This window comes from Spinacia oleracea, chromosome 4 (genome assembly GCF_020520425.1).
Source record: "Spinacia oleracea cultivar Varoflay chromosome 4, BTI_SOV_V1, whole genome shotgun sequence".
Lineage (NCBI taxonomy): Eukaryota > Viridiplantae > Streptophyta > Magnoliopsida > Caryophyllales > Amaranthaceae > Spinacia > Spinacia oleracea.
Genome location: NC_079490.1, coordinates 170,748,751 through 170,765,678, shown reverse-complemented (window position 1 = coordinate 170,765,678; position 16,928 = coordinate 170,748,751). Strand labels below are relative to the sequence as shown.

Below are 16,928 nucleotides of genomic sequence, written 5' to 3'. Positions count from 1 at the left end.
AAGACCGTATTATCGTTGTCAATTTATCATACAATTACATCATACATCCTCAATCCTCACTCAGTCACTCTTACGAGTATTAGACAAACTATGTTGGAGTTAATCACACCTTCTAACTTTCTTGCACCAATTTTTTTCACAACATCCACAACGGTCAAGCTACAACAATTCTTGTGAGTCAAATGGACCGATAGAATTTCATATCATCTAATACCGATTTGTAGACCTGTCAAACGGGTCGGGTTGTAAAAATTATTTTCGGGTTCGGATTGAACCGGGTGGTCGCTTTCGGGTTCGGGTTTACAGATGCTTGTTCAAGAGGCCATTAAAATAATATTACACACAACAATAGTAAAAAAAACGTGTTTATTATGCTTAAATTTTCTCATAATCTCATTTATTACTATAAATACAACGATTTTCAATCGGTCGGGTCCAAAACGGATTCGGTCGAATTTTGACCCATTACTTTGGGTTTCTCGGGTTCGGATAAAATCGGGTTATGGGTCACAAAATCTTATTCAGGACCCAGTATTTTCAGGTCGGATTCAGATCGATTTCCAGATCGGATCGATTTTTGACAGGTTTACCGATTTGTGAAGTCATACCCACCTTAACAAACCTCTACCTAGTTGCTCATTTCCATCTTTCTCACAAAAAAATACGGAATATGTTTTAAATTTTTGGACGGCACATTAAATACATATCTTGCTTACTAACTGAACATTTAAAGTTAGTTATTCTGTAATAAATAAGCTTTTCCCATCACTAAGAAAAAAAGAATAAGAATCTCAAAATGTTCAAAGCTCAAATAATATCTTTTTGAGAGTGTAAAGCATCCACATGATAAATCCTTTGATACCTCAAAAAAAGAAAAAACCAAATATAATTACACAACAAATATAATAATAATATAATAAATAAAAAAATAAAAAAACCCTCCAAATCCCACCAAGTTCCAGAGTGTAAGCTAACAGCAAAATCGAAAGACCTTTTCATTTCATTCTCAACCCCTCTTTGTCACTCCAATGCCCAAATCACTTTCATTTGGTTTCGTAAACCCAATCAATTTCATTTAAATTTCCTGGTTTATTTGATTTTTGGGAATTTTCTGGAAGATTTCTTCAATCATACTCGTATTTGTCTGGTAAGTTTGCTTTTTACTCCAATTTTAATTAATTTTCTCAGTATTTATTCAGTCATAATATCAGATTGTTGTACTATTTGTCCAATAATAAAGAATTAAGATAGCCCCATTTCATAATTTACGGTGCTTTTGCTTTATTTCTTCTTGATGGGTATTTTGTTGAATCTGAAGTTCCGGTGATTTGGATTAATTTTGTTGGTTAATTTATTATGCAATTCGAATTAATGATTGTTTTTTTTTTTTGGGTGGATATGGTATTGGTGGAGGCTGTCAGTTTAACCCCTTTATTGTTGGAGACATTGATTAATGAAAGGGATGTTGAGCATATTTAAGCAAATGCTTGAATTTTTCTTTTTCTGTGTTTTTGTTGTATTGAACTTTCTTAAGTACTCCCCATTTACAGGAGGAATTGGTAAGTTATGTTCTATCTTATGTGCTAGTTAATTGATGTTTGAAGCTGGGAAATTTCCTGGTTTTGTTTTGTTGAAGGATTTTGTTTGTTTTAGCTTGAATTTGGAGCACCCTAGTGTTATTAGCTATGTTCCTCAGATTCGGGTACTTGTGTTGGACACTAGTGGTGTCTGAATTTACTATTTTTGAAAAAAATCATGTCCAGAAGTGTGAAGTGTCCATACCCAAATTGGCGTGTCAAGGATATTACATAAATACTTGAAGTGCAATGAAGAGTCTGTGTAACATAGGTTATTGGTGTATTAATGAGCACCAGGAGACGTGTATGATGGATGGAAGAATCCGATTAACATAGATTGATAGAATTTTCTCAGATCATGTTGGATTAGAAGCACTTCTGTTGTAGAATGCGTTAGAATTCGTAGAAATGCAACAATCCTCTTCATTTGGATGAATATTATGATGTTTGAGTTTATTGTCATGTTTATAGCTACAAAATCTAGAGCTGTCTCTTATTTCCTTAATTGTGCTGGAAAATGGGTTACATCTTTTTGTCTGCTTAGCTGATATGTCAACTACTTGAGCATCATAAGATGATATATATCGGTCGTGTGGCTAAGTTCATGCCTACGGCCCTGCACAACATTAGTCTGTTTTCTTGCATACTTTCTGCTTCCTTTTTCTCTTTACTATTTTATGTCTGTTAGTTTGGTTCAGTTACTCTTGTCATGCCATAGTACCCTCTAGCTTTATTATTTTTGGTTTTTTTCAAGAATCATTTTGCTTAATATCAGAAAAAATATGTACCCGAATGACCTATTTTGTCCCCTTTTCAGGTAGTTACCCGGATCCTTGTGTATGAGCACTGTTGGTGTCGGTGAGAAGAGATCAAGTTTAGAGCCATGAATAAGCTCAGGCGCCGTAAGCAGTCCAATGAGGTTGGTTTATTCTTAATTTTAATTTCCTGCAATTCTGTTAGACGTACATTATAATTGTCTTGTTACATTTTCTTGTTCTCTCCCTTCTCATCTGTTTCTTCTGGGGTTGTTTCTTTCTTATTTCCCTTGCCTTTTTGATAGTTAAACTCATAAAACTCATAATTCAGTGAATATATCTATCGAACTGCCTCTATGTCCATGTTAGCTAGTCTGTGTGGCATCTTAAAAAAGACTACTCTCCTCTAAAATTTCAAAATTGATGAACTGTTTCCAATTAGATTCCGTCTGAAATCACCAAACCAAATGGGGGCAATCTACTTGCTAATGATCGAAACAAGTACAAGTCGATGTGGATCCGCACACATTCTACCTTTTGGATGATTGGGGCCTTTGTCCTGCTCATCTACATGGGTCATCTTTATATTTGTGCGATGGTGATTTCAATCCAAATCCTGATGGCAAAGGAGCTGTTTAATCTGTTAAGGAAGGTTCGAGAGGATCGTGATCTTCCTGGTTTCCGGCTATTAAATTGGTGAGTTTAAAATTCCGAAACTTAGGATAAATTGCCTATAATTGCATTCTTAGCAGTTGTCTAATTTCCGTCCTATTTTACTTTTTCAGGCACTTTTTTTTCACTGCAGTGCTATTTGTCTATGGTCGATTTCTCAGTCAGCGGCTTGTCAATACTGTCACTTCAGACAAAGTATTGTATAAGTTCGTTAGCATTCTTTTAAAGTACCAAATGGTTATCTGTTATTTCTTGTACATCGCAGGTTGGTCATCTTTTCCTGTTTAGTTCACTTGTTATATCTCCTGCTAATGGAGCATATTTAATATCCAGATATAGGGGATAGGCATATTTCTGCATTAAGCAAAACTGGAAAACCAACCTGAAAACTGGATGTTCAAACGGATAGGTCTATTAACCATACTTCCATACTTGCTTAACCTTTTAAAAAACCTGGTTTTTGTTTTCTCATGGCACCTGTTCGTGTGTTATGTTAGCAGACTTCTTTGCTAACGACTCTTGGAAATTTTGAACTTTTAATCAGGGGACTTATGTTACTTAGACTTGGCTACTAGTGTAGAGTAGTGTCCAGTATGTGTACATATCCAGGTTTTACACTTGGCTATTCATGTAAAAGTTGCATATTTTTGGTCCAAACTGAAGTATGAAGTGTCCACAACCAACATGGTTTGGAACTTTTCAGGTTTCTTTTTCTTTCCAGAATGTTTATCTTTGAATCTCAAAGTTAAATCCCTGAAGGGAACTAAAAAAAATGTCATAATTCAGTTCGCTCACTCTATCTGCCTCATTCTTGTTCCCTCCCTCCAACTTTTTCCCTTTCTCACTTTCTTCACTTGGCGGCTCCTATGTGCTTGAGACTGCTATAAAATTCTTCGCCAGTAAAACATGTACCAAATTCTTTGTTTTTTTTGAGAGATCCCTTTCTTTTAGTTTCCTCTTCGGATTGAAGAGATTTGAAAGAGAATAATCTTCCCGTGTTCTACCAATAATCTCCTGGACTTTGTTTTTCCATCTGGAGTTTGGTGAGCTGAACGGTGTGAGATTCTAGGGCTTGGTTAGTGCTTATGTCCTGCCATACACTACTATACTGCACCCCATATCCAGATAATCTCCTAAGAATCCTCCATATAGCAAAGGTATATTAAGGAAATGAGGAAGAACCTTCATAGGGTGATCTCATGTCTCCTACCACCAACTTAACCTGCTTATCGGCACTATCCGCTCCACTGGGGCATGAGTTTAGAGGAGAAAGCTCAGGCCCCTATCCACACCTTCTGAGGCTTTAGCAGTGTAGCTTGGCGGCTAGGCCCTTCTCTAATTGCTACCCTCGTCATTTCTCTCTGGCAGTTTAGGAATGGCTGGATGAAGGCATTTGGGTTGCTACTTTCGGTGGCTTACTTCCCCAGCTGCGTAACAAGATATTAACTTTAGGATTTTGGGACATATCTCAATTTGAGGCACTTATTGTCTCGATAGCATAAATGTTTTGTGGGTTTAGGTTGTATAGGTACTAATGATAGATTAGAGTGTCAACCTGATGACCTTTTTGTTGAATTGAAGGGGATTATAGGTGGAGGGGGTAGAGAGATAGTTATCATGGTGGTAGAGTAGCTAATGCACAACGAGTGGAGTTAGTGAAGGTAGAGGTGAGTAGGTGGCACAACAATTTGTTTAGGGGACTATGGAGGTGGCAAGTTGGCAACTATATCTTGTTAGACTGTTGAAGGTGGAGGTGGTGGTGCTTAAATTTCTGGATAAAAGAGTTGGCAATTGATTACAATTTCTTCTGAGGAATAATTTTTAATTTAGTCACAATCACACACTTAAACATTCTTTTAATATCGGTAGTTATTTATGAAGTATGATGTTTCTGAGAAATGGATGTCATTGTCCTTGCCTGGTTTATATATGATGTATGTAAATGTGGCATCTGGCTGTTTTTACCACAAGGAACAATTTTGAAGGGGAATCAAAATGAGTTTGCAGCACAACAGATGATAATTGTTGATTATGTCAGTGCTGTGTGAAAATTTACCTTTCTATTTGATGTGCGTTTTCTTATCTGGTAAAAAGATTGCTGAATTTATGTTGCAACTGCTTCAGGTTTTGTGTGGTTTATTCTCTCTCTTAAGAAGAAGATGTACAAGTATCAGTTTGGCCAGTTTGCATGGACGCACATGATACTTATTGTTGTTTTCACACAATCATCATTCACTGTGGCCAACATCTTTGAAGGAATGTTTTGGTAAGATAACTTACAATACACCATATTTGCTATTTTAATTTCCAGATCATGATGATTGCTTGTCAAGAGAGGAGGCAGGATGGGGGAGGAACAAGATAATATATCTTATCTAAGGGATCATGCTGGATTTTTAATCAACAGACTATGACAGAATTCAAATTACTCAGTGCCTCTAGCCTCGCCTTTAATAGAAAGTTCAAAGTGATAAAGCTTTCAATCACGTATCATTTCTATGAATACAATCAACTGTAAAAGATCTAGCAGCATTAGGAAACAGAGCTTTGAAACATCACTGTCCCAAATTCATGTTTCTTATGAACTAAGAGGTCCTACGATTCCTCTCCGACCATGAATTCACCAAAAAGGTGTAAATCTTTGTGCTTTTGAGAGAATACTCTCTTTATATTTTGCTTATATGTTGCAGTGGTGCTCTATGTATATTGTTGTTTAATGTTTTTTGTACAAAATCAGGGCATGTTTGATTAATCAATCACGTTGGATTTTGTAATCTACAGACTGATAGGATTTACTGAATCTTATGTTGATACTGTGATTGTGGCTCCTTTGGCTCATTTATCTGTTTAACTGTAGTATGTCCCAGGGTGTGAACATTATGATATTCTATGATTATTTTTATGCCTTTGTTTTATTCTTTGTATGGCCAACATGTGAAAATTAGAGATCTACCAAAGACTTTCATACATATTGCTGGCTTAATAGAATAACTTGCGTTTGTGACTTGACAGGAGATTCTTAGTTATCACCTTGTTCTCTCGATGTATTATGGGTTCCATGATGAAACTGTCATCTTTCATTTTTATTCGATGCTGCATACTAGCTTTTCTTTCTGTTCTCAAGAAAAATAACTCCGTCTGATATGATTGCAGGTTTCTTCTTCCTGCATCACTTATTGTCATAAACGACATTGCTGCTTATTTATTTGGGTTTTTCTTTGGGAAAACTCCTTTGATTAAGCTTTCTCCCAAGAAAACTTGGGAAGGTTTTATTGGGGCTTCAGTTACAACCATCATTTCAGCATTTCTGGTGCGTACTGTTCTTCAAGTTTCCACATATTTCACCTTTTTGACCTTTAGGATTGAGTTCAAATTCACCTTTAAAATTAAAATTGACGCTAGGAACTTACTGCGAGCCTTGTTTTAGGTGTCATTGTAATTACTTTTTTTTTTTCAATGCTGCAAGCATAGTACCTGTTTAAAAGCATATGTCAACCCTGGCATAAAGTTGAATTTCGCTTGAGGAGACTCTTATACTCTCTATTCTTTTTCATGTATGGATCGTCGCGTTTTATTGCAGATTGCAAATGTCATGGGTCGGTTTGAGTGGCTAACATGTCCAAGAAAGGTATAACTTTCTCTTGTTTAAAGGTAAAGGAAATTTTCAGGAAATTAAAATTCTGTCCAGACTAATTGCTCTGTTTGTCTTTGGTATTTTGAAGGATTTATCTACTGGTTGGCTCCATTGTGATCCCGGGCCATTGTTTAAGCCGGATTATTACCACTTGCCTGGATCGATCGCCAGTTGGGTGAGTTATATATACTGCTTTTTTGTAGTGTAATAGTTTTTGTTCTTGGTCGTTTCTCATTGGTTGTCCTAATTGCGAAAGGTGGTTCTGGTGTGTCTGTCAGCTTCTCATGCTGATTTGGCCTTATAGCTGCACGTCAGTGAGGTAGCAATTACAGTTGTGTCATAAGTTATAACACCTGTTCATCATGTCAATTTTTGTTGGCATCTGCTATGAATTAGCATAGATAACAAACCATAAATCAAGAGACTAAGGAAGATTTGATTAATAAACTGAAAGTACAAGAAGTAACCGATATTCAAGCATTCGAGAGGCTTGATTTCTCTCCCAATGAGCTCTTAAAAGCTCAACCAAATTACTCCACAATATTCCACATGCCTTTCTCTCTCTAATTATCCCTATATACAGTGTAATTTCCTTAGCCCAACTACTTAGCTTATTCCCCAAGCTACTAATTAAGAGAATATCTAAATTACCCTCCCCCATAGTATCAGTTCATTGCAGCATCCAATAACCAGAAATTTGGCCCAGTCAAGGGGTATGTAACACGGGAGTTGGGGCTCATGATCCAAGTGTCAAGACTCAAGTTTCCTTTTCAATAAGCTATTCATATTGTCAGACATTCCAATAGTAATATTCGTACAAGTCATTATATGTATTCTGTAATGGCATGACACATTGACGCGTAAAGTCTTAATCCAAGCAAGATGTCTGGTTGTCTGATTATTTTTTGGTGCTGCCTATTTTATGAGCTACTCGTATTCGTTACGATTACATGACATCTATTTCTCCTCAGAAAACCATGTGATATTGCATCCTCTAAACAAAAGTTAGTATAATACGACGTAATTGCTAAAATGGGCTGTTTATGTTCAATGGAGCTTCCATTAATTTAGCATTGTTTGCCTAACTGGCGATTAATGATCTATGTTCATCAGGAACTAATCCCTCTTATTGTCTGAGTATTATTTATTTGTGATGGAGTTAAGAATAGGGAACTAGTTGTATTGTTTGAATCTCACAATCAAGCGATTTGCTGAGAGATCCTTGTGCCGAGTTAGAAGAAAGGTCAGCAAGTGGTAATGAAGCAAACAACTGGTTACCTGCCCAACTGTAGCATAATTTAGGTTGACTAGGTTCTCAACTTCTATACTCTATAACTTTTAAGTAGAAAGAGCTGTAGATGTAGAGCTCACCTATCTCATTTGTTAGAGGCTAATGTTTTCATTTGTCATTACTCTTTAGTTAAACCAGGAAATTGGTAGTCATTCAACAAATCGTTTGTTGAATGAATTGACCGAGATTTGGGAGAGCATAGCTATATTTCTGTTTGGTTCCTTTTAAGCATGAGCTTCCCGTGCTTATTTTTTCCATTATGAACTGGCATCCTCGGTATATCTTTAGAATGTTACACTGCTTTGTTCTGTTCAATGTAGCTCGATCAAGCTTCTCAGATCTGCTTGGTTTCAGTTGCAGTTTTTCCCTTGATTGAGGAACCAGCATGTATTTCCATCTAGCTGTTCTTTTATCATCCAATTTACATTTTGTATAGCAGTTTTCGTGGCTTTTTATTTGGACATCAAGGTCATTTTTTCTGTTCAATTCTTTGAACGTATGTGGTGGATCACGAGAGTTATACTTGGTCTATGAAGAAGAGTCCTTTCATTTCTTTTTCTATTAGGATCCTTTGATGTCCATGACATCACATGCCTGAAGTTTATCTTGTTTAACAAGTTTCCATTCATATTCTGAGTTCTGACATAATGTTGAGAGTGGTAGTGAAGGACACAAGATTTTATTTTGATGTTTATGTTAAATTCAGCGTTCTTGATTATTGTATCTTTTGCAGATGTTTATGTTAAATTCAGCGTTGATGATTATTGTATGTTTTGCAGATGTTTATGTTAAATTCAGCGTTGATGATTATTGTATCTTTTGCAGATCCCTTGGAAGGAAATTCCCATCATGCCTGTTCAATGGCATGCTTTATGTCTAGGCCTGTTCTCATCAATCATAGCGCCTTTTGGAGGGTTTTTCGCTAGCGGTTTCAAAAGAGCCTTCAAAATCAAGGTTCACTTGCAATTTTTTAACCTTAATTACTTAGACAGTAAAAATCTGCAATGTGCGTGCTTACATCCTTTTCGATTTCTTCACAGGACTTTGGTGATAGCATCCCTGGACATGGTGGAATTACTGATAGAATGGATTGTCAGGTATGCTGCAGAACATATTTCAGTGTTTGTTCTGATCTAACATTATGTTATATTGATATTCATGTGATGATTGTGAAAAACTACTCATGACTTTCCCCTGTTTTCAATTAGTCTGTTGCGGGGTAGATTTTATGGATAGAAGTATGCTTTGGTAAGTCATGTAAGGCGGAGAAAAATCATCTGTTAAAGCAACTGAAAAAAAGAGTCTCTTCCCGAGGGCTTTAGTTTTGATTTCTGTCTCCTCAAATTTTGTCATATAATCCATCCGTTTCGATATAAATGGTTATACTTTACCTTTCTCACGCTTGCCAATGTAAATGTTTGAACATTAATATCTCTAACTCTGTATTCGTAAAAATTATAAAAAGCGATATTCCGAAAGTACATATTGAGACGAATCAAACAGGATCCTACACGACTATATTTTACATATAAATAAAAACTGGTAGTCAAATTAAAATTTGTGAGTAGTGTCAAAAGTCAAAGTGTAACTATTATATCGAAACGTAGGGGGTACTCATTTATGCAAAAACTCATTATTTGCTGTTTATTATGATGTTCAAGAGGACTTGGTGTTTTACTAGGCTAAGCTAAAATTTAATGGAAAATACTGCCAAATTTTGGATCTGACCTGTATTAATCTAGGGGATGCAATTGCATACTCAATAAAGCGAATCTTTTGAAGTCTATTCAGTATCATATGCAAGAACATGTAAATGGGAACATAAATTGTTGCAACCAAATAGTGCAATGTTGTGTCAAGTATATCAAATTAAGCAGTTGAATTCGTTCGTTATTAAAGCATGATTATTTTTTAATGATACAGATGGTAATGGCCGTCTTTGCATATATCTACCATCAGTCCTTTGTTAAGTCACAAAGCTTCTCAGTTGAAACTATCCTGGACCAGGTAGTTTGCCGTTTTCCTCTGTTCATCTATTTGATCTTGGTTTTTGATTTCCTGTTTCGTTATTGATGACGCCGTTATACTAACGTATAATTCTTTGGTAGATATTGATGAACCTTACATTTGAGGAGCAGCTAGATCTATACCGGAAACTGGGAGAAATCTTGCAGCAGAAAAGATTTGGATAATCTTAAACCCGCACTAGATATATGTTTTTGAGGTTTGTTCTTGCCCCCCTATATGCTTTCTAGACCGGATCATCACGAGTCTGACCCGACCCGAAAATAGCGGGGTTTGGACAGAATTTTAGTCCCGCTTTCGGGGCCTAACCATGCCCATTTTAAATTTTTGGGTGGGTTTTGGGCAACTCAAAACTGAAATTTTAGTTATAAAATTGTCCCAGTCCCGCTATTTTGGCCCAAAATAGCCGGTTTTGGGTAGAAAAATTCGACCCAACCTAATAGGCCCGGCCTGGCCCGCATTTTGATCAGGTCTGATGCTTTCTAAGTGGCATTTTGTAATGCGCGTTTTATCTGTGTGAGCATTTGGTACTAGGCCAATGACTCTCTTTGATTTAGCTTTGCTGAATTGCATCGCCTTAATTCTTCTCTTGATTAACTTGTAAATTCATTTGAAGATTGATTTGCTGGGAGAAGCCCTTGGGTGATTAGTGAACTGCCATTTCTACTCGCGATTATATCCGAGGGCTGCTATTTCCCGAGATGTGGCGTCAACCTTATTTACGCTTGGACTGCCTCTTCTTTCGGAAAAAAAACGTTGACGGTGGTGGCTATTGCCTTGTACATGTGGAAAAAATTAGGAGGAGCTTTCTTATGAATGTATTTCTTCACTAGAGTGTACCATAATCTCTTCATTTGGGATTGTTTTTCCTGTTATTTTTTTCTAAATTACGCGTAGTTTCAACTATTTTAGGGTCTTTAAAAAAAAAATGGAATATTCTTTTGACTCGCATTTTACCATTGCATTCTCCATTGTTGATGCAGCGGTACCGTGTTTCGATCCCATCTATGATAATTGGGGTTTTGACTTTCGACTTGTACATTTTTTTCCTTTTCTTTTGCTCTTTGTTTGAACAAAATAAAATGAAAATGACCACGTTGAAGTTGGTGCGATACACCTGACCCTTCCCCTTCACCTGAAATCCCCCATGGTCCGAGTGTTTTGACATCGGTTTGTGCGGCGTGCTCTTACTTGTGTCGCAGTAAGGGCGCAAGCCTTGTGCGGAAAATGAATGTCAAGGCTTGAAGCACGAGCGGTGCTGATTCAGAATAGCCACTCTTGCCTATTGGCGACAAGAGTGAGGGTCGATGGTTGATCGAGGCGCTTGTGTGCGCACAACAAGCACAAGCGGGACTGGTGCTGGGAATGCATTTGTTTTGTGGAGACCTTGTTGAGTCTTGAAAAGCTTAAAAACAAGCGACAACCCAATATCTAGAAAGGCTAACAACAATGCCAGTAATGTGGTATTAGTCCACATCACTCATAGAGGTTTATGTTGAGTTAGCTTTAAAATTCCGGTGAACGCTAGATTGATAGAAACATAATAATTCTATCTAAAGTCTAGAAAACTATTAGAAAGGTCTTAAAGCTAAATTCAAGTAAATGAAGGTTGGATTCTAATATGTTGGCTCTAATTTTTTTTTAATTTCTTTTTGGGTGCGGATGAGCGAAACGGTCAACATAAGTTACAAATGATTAGAGGGGATTCGAAGCCGTGACATATCTTAAACAGACTCTCAGTCTTAACCACTAGGCCGAGATACTATTGGTGCGCATGTTGACTCCATGACTCTATTTCCAAGCTAACGAGAGAGTCCTCTCGTGTGATTCATTCTCCTCCACCGCTCCACCACCACCTCCGATCATCGAACTTGGAACACCGTTGAGGATATTACTCCTCCCTCCTAAGAACTGAAAAGTGTATACTATATAGTATATAGATCATGCATCTAGTCGTCGACGTGATGTACATAATAAGATTAAGAGCTCATGAAGTCAGTCTCCGTTTCGAAACGTAAATAATAATATTATTAACAATAAAGGAACGTACGTACCACATATGTTAATCTTAACAGGAAAAAACAACGCTTCGTTTCGGGATAATAATTTATAGCAGTATAAAATAACGTTTTTTTTTTTTTTTTTGAACATATGCTCAGAGTATAAAATAATGTTGGCAATTAGAATTGAGATACTATGATTATTGACAAAATACATGTCTTCTGTCTACCTGATGTTTGCGGATCACAACATAGAAAGTACATTCAACCAATTATTTTTAATTTTTTCTTTAAAAATATGCGTTTATTTAAAATTAATAAATTGGAAGATTGCAACTTTACGCCTTCTTTGCATTGCTTATACATCTTATAATAGTGTTAGAAAGTAAATATCGATGAGGTTTTGAACAAGTGGTTAAGATTGAGATGATGCTGTGTATAATAGGTCTCAAGTTTAAATAGTTTAATCCATTTATAATTTATATTGAACTTGTGGCTCATTCACACCAAAAAAAATAAAATAAAAAATTAATCCTTAAACTTAATTTATTTTCCCTTTCGATAATACCCTTTTACATTTCTCATCATTTTTGTAAATAAAATATTTGCAACGTACATATGTACCCTTATATGTATTAAACTATTAATGTATACTCCGAATTAATTAACCATGGAATTACACGCAGGCAAAGAGATAATTAAATTATACTCCATACGTATGTATTATCTATATTATTAAAGTAGAGTGGTGAGAAATGAGAGGCATTCAAACCCCAATTCTCAAACTACAACTACTCCACGTCATCACCTTTAATTTCCTTAAATTAAGATGAACTAAATAGGAAACTACGGAGTCCCAAAGTAAGAAAATAAATCATCAAGAAGAGGGGAAAAAAATACTAACAAAAAAGAAAAATATTAAAAACTTTAGTCAATTTAAATCTAATATAATATAAAGGAGGCATATTTGCTGAAATATTAGAGCGCCATCTAGGATTACTATTGATTTCGGCCAATGAAAAATAAGATTTCTAATTTATTTTTAAATTAAAAAATCAAGTGCCACGTAGATAATTAATCATATGCCACGTAGATATTTTAATTAATTAATTAATTAATTAATAATATATACAACTCCATCTAAAATCAAACACTCTAATAATATAATTAAAAAATAAATCTAAAATAAAATTCATCCAAAATCAAACACTATTCTAAAATAAAATAAATAAGATTCAATTTAAAATCAAACATTAATCCAATATTAGAGCACCACGCCGCCACGTAGGAACTCTAATTGTTTCTGCCGAAAAATAAGATTTCAAAATTAACTTTGAATTAAAAAAAAGTTGAGTGCCACATAGATAAATAATTAAGTGTCACGTTGATATTTTTATTAATTAATTTTTAACATTACTCATATACAATTTTATCAAAAAACAAACACTCTCATAATTTAAAAAAAAAATCTAAAATGAAATTCAATGCAAAATCAAAAACTAATCTAATCTAATCTAATATACGGAGTATAAAATTGGTATATACATAGGAGTTTTATTTAAACATAAAAATTTAATAGAATCCGTGCATCGCACGAGTTAAAATCTAGTAATAATGTAAATAAAGAAGAAAACTAAATGCTTTTTTATTAGCTTTTTAATTTATAAATATTCCGTGCTAAAAAGTCCAAAACAGTAGGGAATCAAACAAGACGTGAAATTTTGTGGAGTAATTGAAAAAGAAAATTGCAATCAACATCAATTATTATTCCTCTTAAAGGGAAGAATTGTCTTTTTTTTTTCTTTTTTTTTTTTCTGAGGGAATGGAAGAATTGTCTAAGGAATTGAAAGCGCTAATACTTTCCTTTACAAATCACTATATATTACATACGTACAAAGTAATTACGACCAATAATTTTAATTAAATCTCATCAGCTATTTCACAAATTAATAATAAAATTTAAACAATACTCCGTAAAAATTAATATGAGTAATAATAATAATTCTGGTAGAAAGACTTCTGTTGTGTTCCACATTTGACCCTATCATCAATGAGTAAATAGGTCTGGAGGTCCCTAAACTTTGCCAAAAGGAGCAGTTAGGTCCCTCAAGTTTCAAAATGAGCATTTAGGTCCCTGCGTTTGGATGGAAAACGCTGCTTTTTGTTTTCCGTCACTAATGGCCGTTAAAATTCAATTAAATTAAAAGGAAACTAAATAAAAGGCACTAAACGACAAAAAAACAGTTACAATTACCATTTACCAATAATTAAATAAAGGGGAATTCATTTCAGTTAGCTTTTTACAGAAATATAGCCGTTGAGGCTCTCAAAAAACAGAGTATTTAACATTCCATGGCCAACAAAACAACAATAAAACACTTTAAAAAAAAATTCTTTCTTCTCCATCTTCTGCTCTGTGTTTTTTCTCTGTTGCTCCACCATAGCTGACTCTTCTCAACAAAAAAGTATTTTTCTGCCATTTTTTTTAAAATCTTAAGTTAGCTTATTTTAACAATAATTAAACATATTTAGGAAATAATTATTAAAACGTAATTTATTTGCAGAATGATGAACAGGGCTATCTCTTTGTTCAACAATGGTGATAATGAACACCCTAAGAGGTGCTACTGTGGATTCACAGTATCCATTCAAAAGGCATGGACAAAAGAAAATCCTGGAAGGAGGTTCATTGCTTGTCCAGATTATGATGTTGAAACAAACAGAAGGGGTTGCATTTTTTTTAGATGGATTGATGAACAAGAACCAACAACTTGGCAAACAATTGTCATACTAGGGTTAATGCAAGATAAACAAAGCCTTGCTGCTGAAGTTGATAGTTTTAGGACAAAACTTAGTGAAGCTAACAATTATTCAAGGAAGAGGGAGGCAGACTATGTGATGAGCAAGATGAGAAGACCTATTAGTGTGAAATGTGAAGTGTGGGTTGTAATCCTAGTGGTTCTGTTTTTTTTTTATCTGGTTTGTTTTAAGTTAAGTGGGTTAAGTGGGTAGGTAAAATGTAATGATCTGCACTAATGAAATGTAATGAAGACTTTAAATTCAATAAAATCTAACCTCATGGTCTTTTTTCTAATCTTCTAGCCATTGCAAGATCCTGCAATGCTTGGCTTGATATTGTGTGTCCTTGACTTGGTTGAGTCTGTGACAATGGGAAGTCATGTGCAGGGAAGGAGTAGATGGTTTGCTCACCCCCATGATCAGAATAGAAAGCTGCAGGAGGTCTTTGCCTATGTGGTGTGGGGAAGTGTTGTGATATATTAATTAAAACAAATTAGGAACAAGTTGGCTTCAGTACAGTAAAGTAACATGTAAGAAAGAATTTGAGTATATTGAATGACTTACAGTAGCTATTCTTTGATACCCATTTGGGTAGGTATAAATACCCACACCCCTATTGTGCATTGGTATAGCTGAACTGGTTCTTGGGTGTTGTTGCTGTGGTGTGGTCTGCTCTGCAGTAGCATGATTGTTGCTGTGTTGTTGTTGCTTAGGGGCATTCTTGCAACCCCTTTTGTTGTGGCCTATCACACCACATAAGCTGCATTTCATAGAACAACCTGTTCTCTTCAGCTTACCAGATGCAGTTACCTCTCCAACACCATATCTCCTCTTTGTTTTAGGTCTTTCATTGACCTTTTTCACCTTTGGAGCCACAACAATGCTATCAGAAGTAGGCCACTCTTGAGGACCATTTAAAGGCTCTAACAAAAATTCATATGCCTTCATGTAGGTCTGTTTGCAGAAATATGCATTGACATATTGTTATGGGTGGTCTACTTTATTCCATATAGCAACAATTGCATGTTTGCATGGAATCCCACTCACCTGCCATGCATTGCAACTACAAGTATGTTGGTTCAGATCCACCACATACTTAACCTGTGTTGCACCTTCTCTTACTCCATAGCAAAACCCACCATCCCAGTATGCATTCCAACCCCTAGCCCAAATTTTGTGTTTCTCTAACTGAATTTGGATCCTAGGACACAACATTATCTCCTTTTTCCCAATGAAATCTCTTTTCTTATGCAGTCTTTCCATCAAACCCTCTCTGATATCTTCCAACATGGTAATAATAGGCTTGTGCCTTGCACTCAAGATGTATGCATTAAACACCTCACTCATGTTGTTGTCTACACTGTCACAACAAGATAATGGAGTGTAGAATGCCCTACACCATTTCTTGTAGTTCCTTTTCAGTAGGTCTTCAGCAGCTTCATGTGAAATACCCCTCATTACTTCAATGTTTTCATTGAAGTGATTTACTGTGTTGCTTTTTGCAATAGTCCAAAATAGTTTTCTGTACTCTAAACCACCTCCAAACACTCCCCTAAAGTTACAGTACACATGCCTTGCACACACCCTACTTTCAGCTTGTGGAAACACATTTGACACAGCAGCAAGTAAACCCTTTTGTTGGTCAGACATGAAAGTGTACCCTGCTCCTTCACTAGTACCTAAATCAGTAGCTAGAAGTTCTAGAAACCAACTCCATGTGTCAGTGCTCTCAACCTCACAAACAGCCCAAGCCAAAGGGAACATTTGATTGTTTCCATCCCTCCCTACTGCTACTAACAATTGACCCCCAAATGGTCCCTTTAAGAAACATCCATCAAGTGATATGAAAGGTCTGCATCCTGCCAAGAACCCTTTCCTAAGTGCCTCAAAACACAAATACAGTCTGTCAAACACATTTGCATCCAACTTCAACTTCACTGTGTTCCCTGGATTGCTTCTTAGTATCTCAGCTGCATACCTTTGGAGTAATGCATACTGCTCTTTGTATTCACCAACAATGAGTGCTTGACCCCTTCTCCTAGCCCTGGCAGCCTTGTCTTTGCTCACCCTTATACCCTTTTCTAACCAAATGGTTTCCTGAATATCTTGCACTCTCATGTAAGGGTTAACCTTAAACAGATTCTGGTAGTGTTCTGCAATCCAATGTGAAGTCAT

General features: G+C 35.8%; 2 protein-coding genes across 3 annotated transcripts; one reads left to right on the top strand and one right to left on the bottom strand.

Moving 5' to 3' along the window:
* Nucleotides 1-824: 824 nt before the first annotated feature.
* On the top strand, nt 825-10,993 carry LOC110787888 (phosphatidate cytidylyltransferase 1). 2 transcript variants are annotated; one of them, XM_021992524.2, is made up of 13 exons: nt 825-1,147; nt 2,395-2,496; nt 2,775-3,028; nt 3,118-3,269; nt 5,129-5,270; nt 6,158-6,314; nt 6,585-6,632; nt 6,727-6,813; nt 8,755-8,883; nt 8,970-9,026; nt 9,853-9,936; nt 10,038-10,153; nt 10,571-10,993. In XM_021992524.2, the coding sequence occupies exons 2-12, from the start codon at nt 2,461-2,463 to the stop codon at nt 10,119-10,121; spliced, it is 1,230 nt and encodes a 409-aa protein (XP_021848216.1). In that variant the 5' UTR covers nt 825-1,147; nt 2,395-2,460; the 3' UTR covers nt 10,122-10,153; nt 10,571-10,993. The 2 variants fall into 2 exon arrangements, with proteins under 2 accessions (XP_021848216.1, XP_021848217.1); XM_021992525.2 differs by lacking the exon at nt 825-1,147 and adding an exon at nt 1,433-1,559.
* A 4,270-nt stretch (nt 10,994-15,263) lies between these two features.
* LOC110787870 (uncharacterized) lies at nt 15,264-16,928 on the bottom strand. Its single transcript, XM_056842634.1, has 2 exons — nt 15,801-16,928; nt 15,264-15,707 (listed from the first exon to the last, which is right to left on the bottom strand). Exons 1-2 carry the CDS (start codon nt 16,926-16,928, stop codon nt 15,264-15,266), a joined length of 1,572 nt encoding a protein of 523 aa, XP_056698612.1.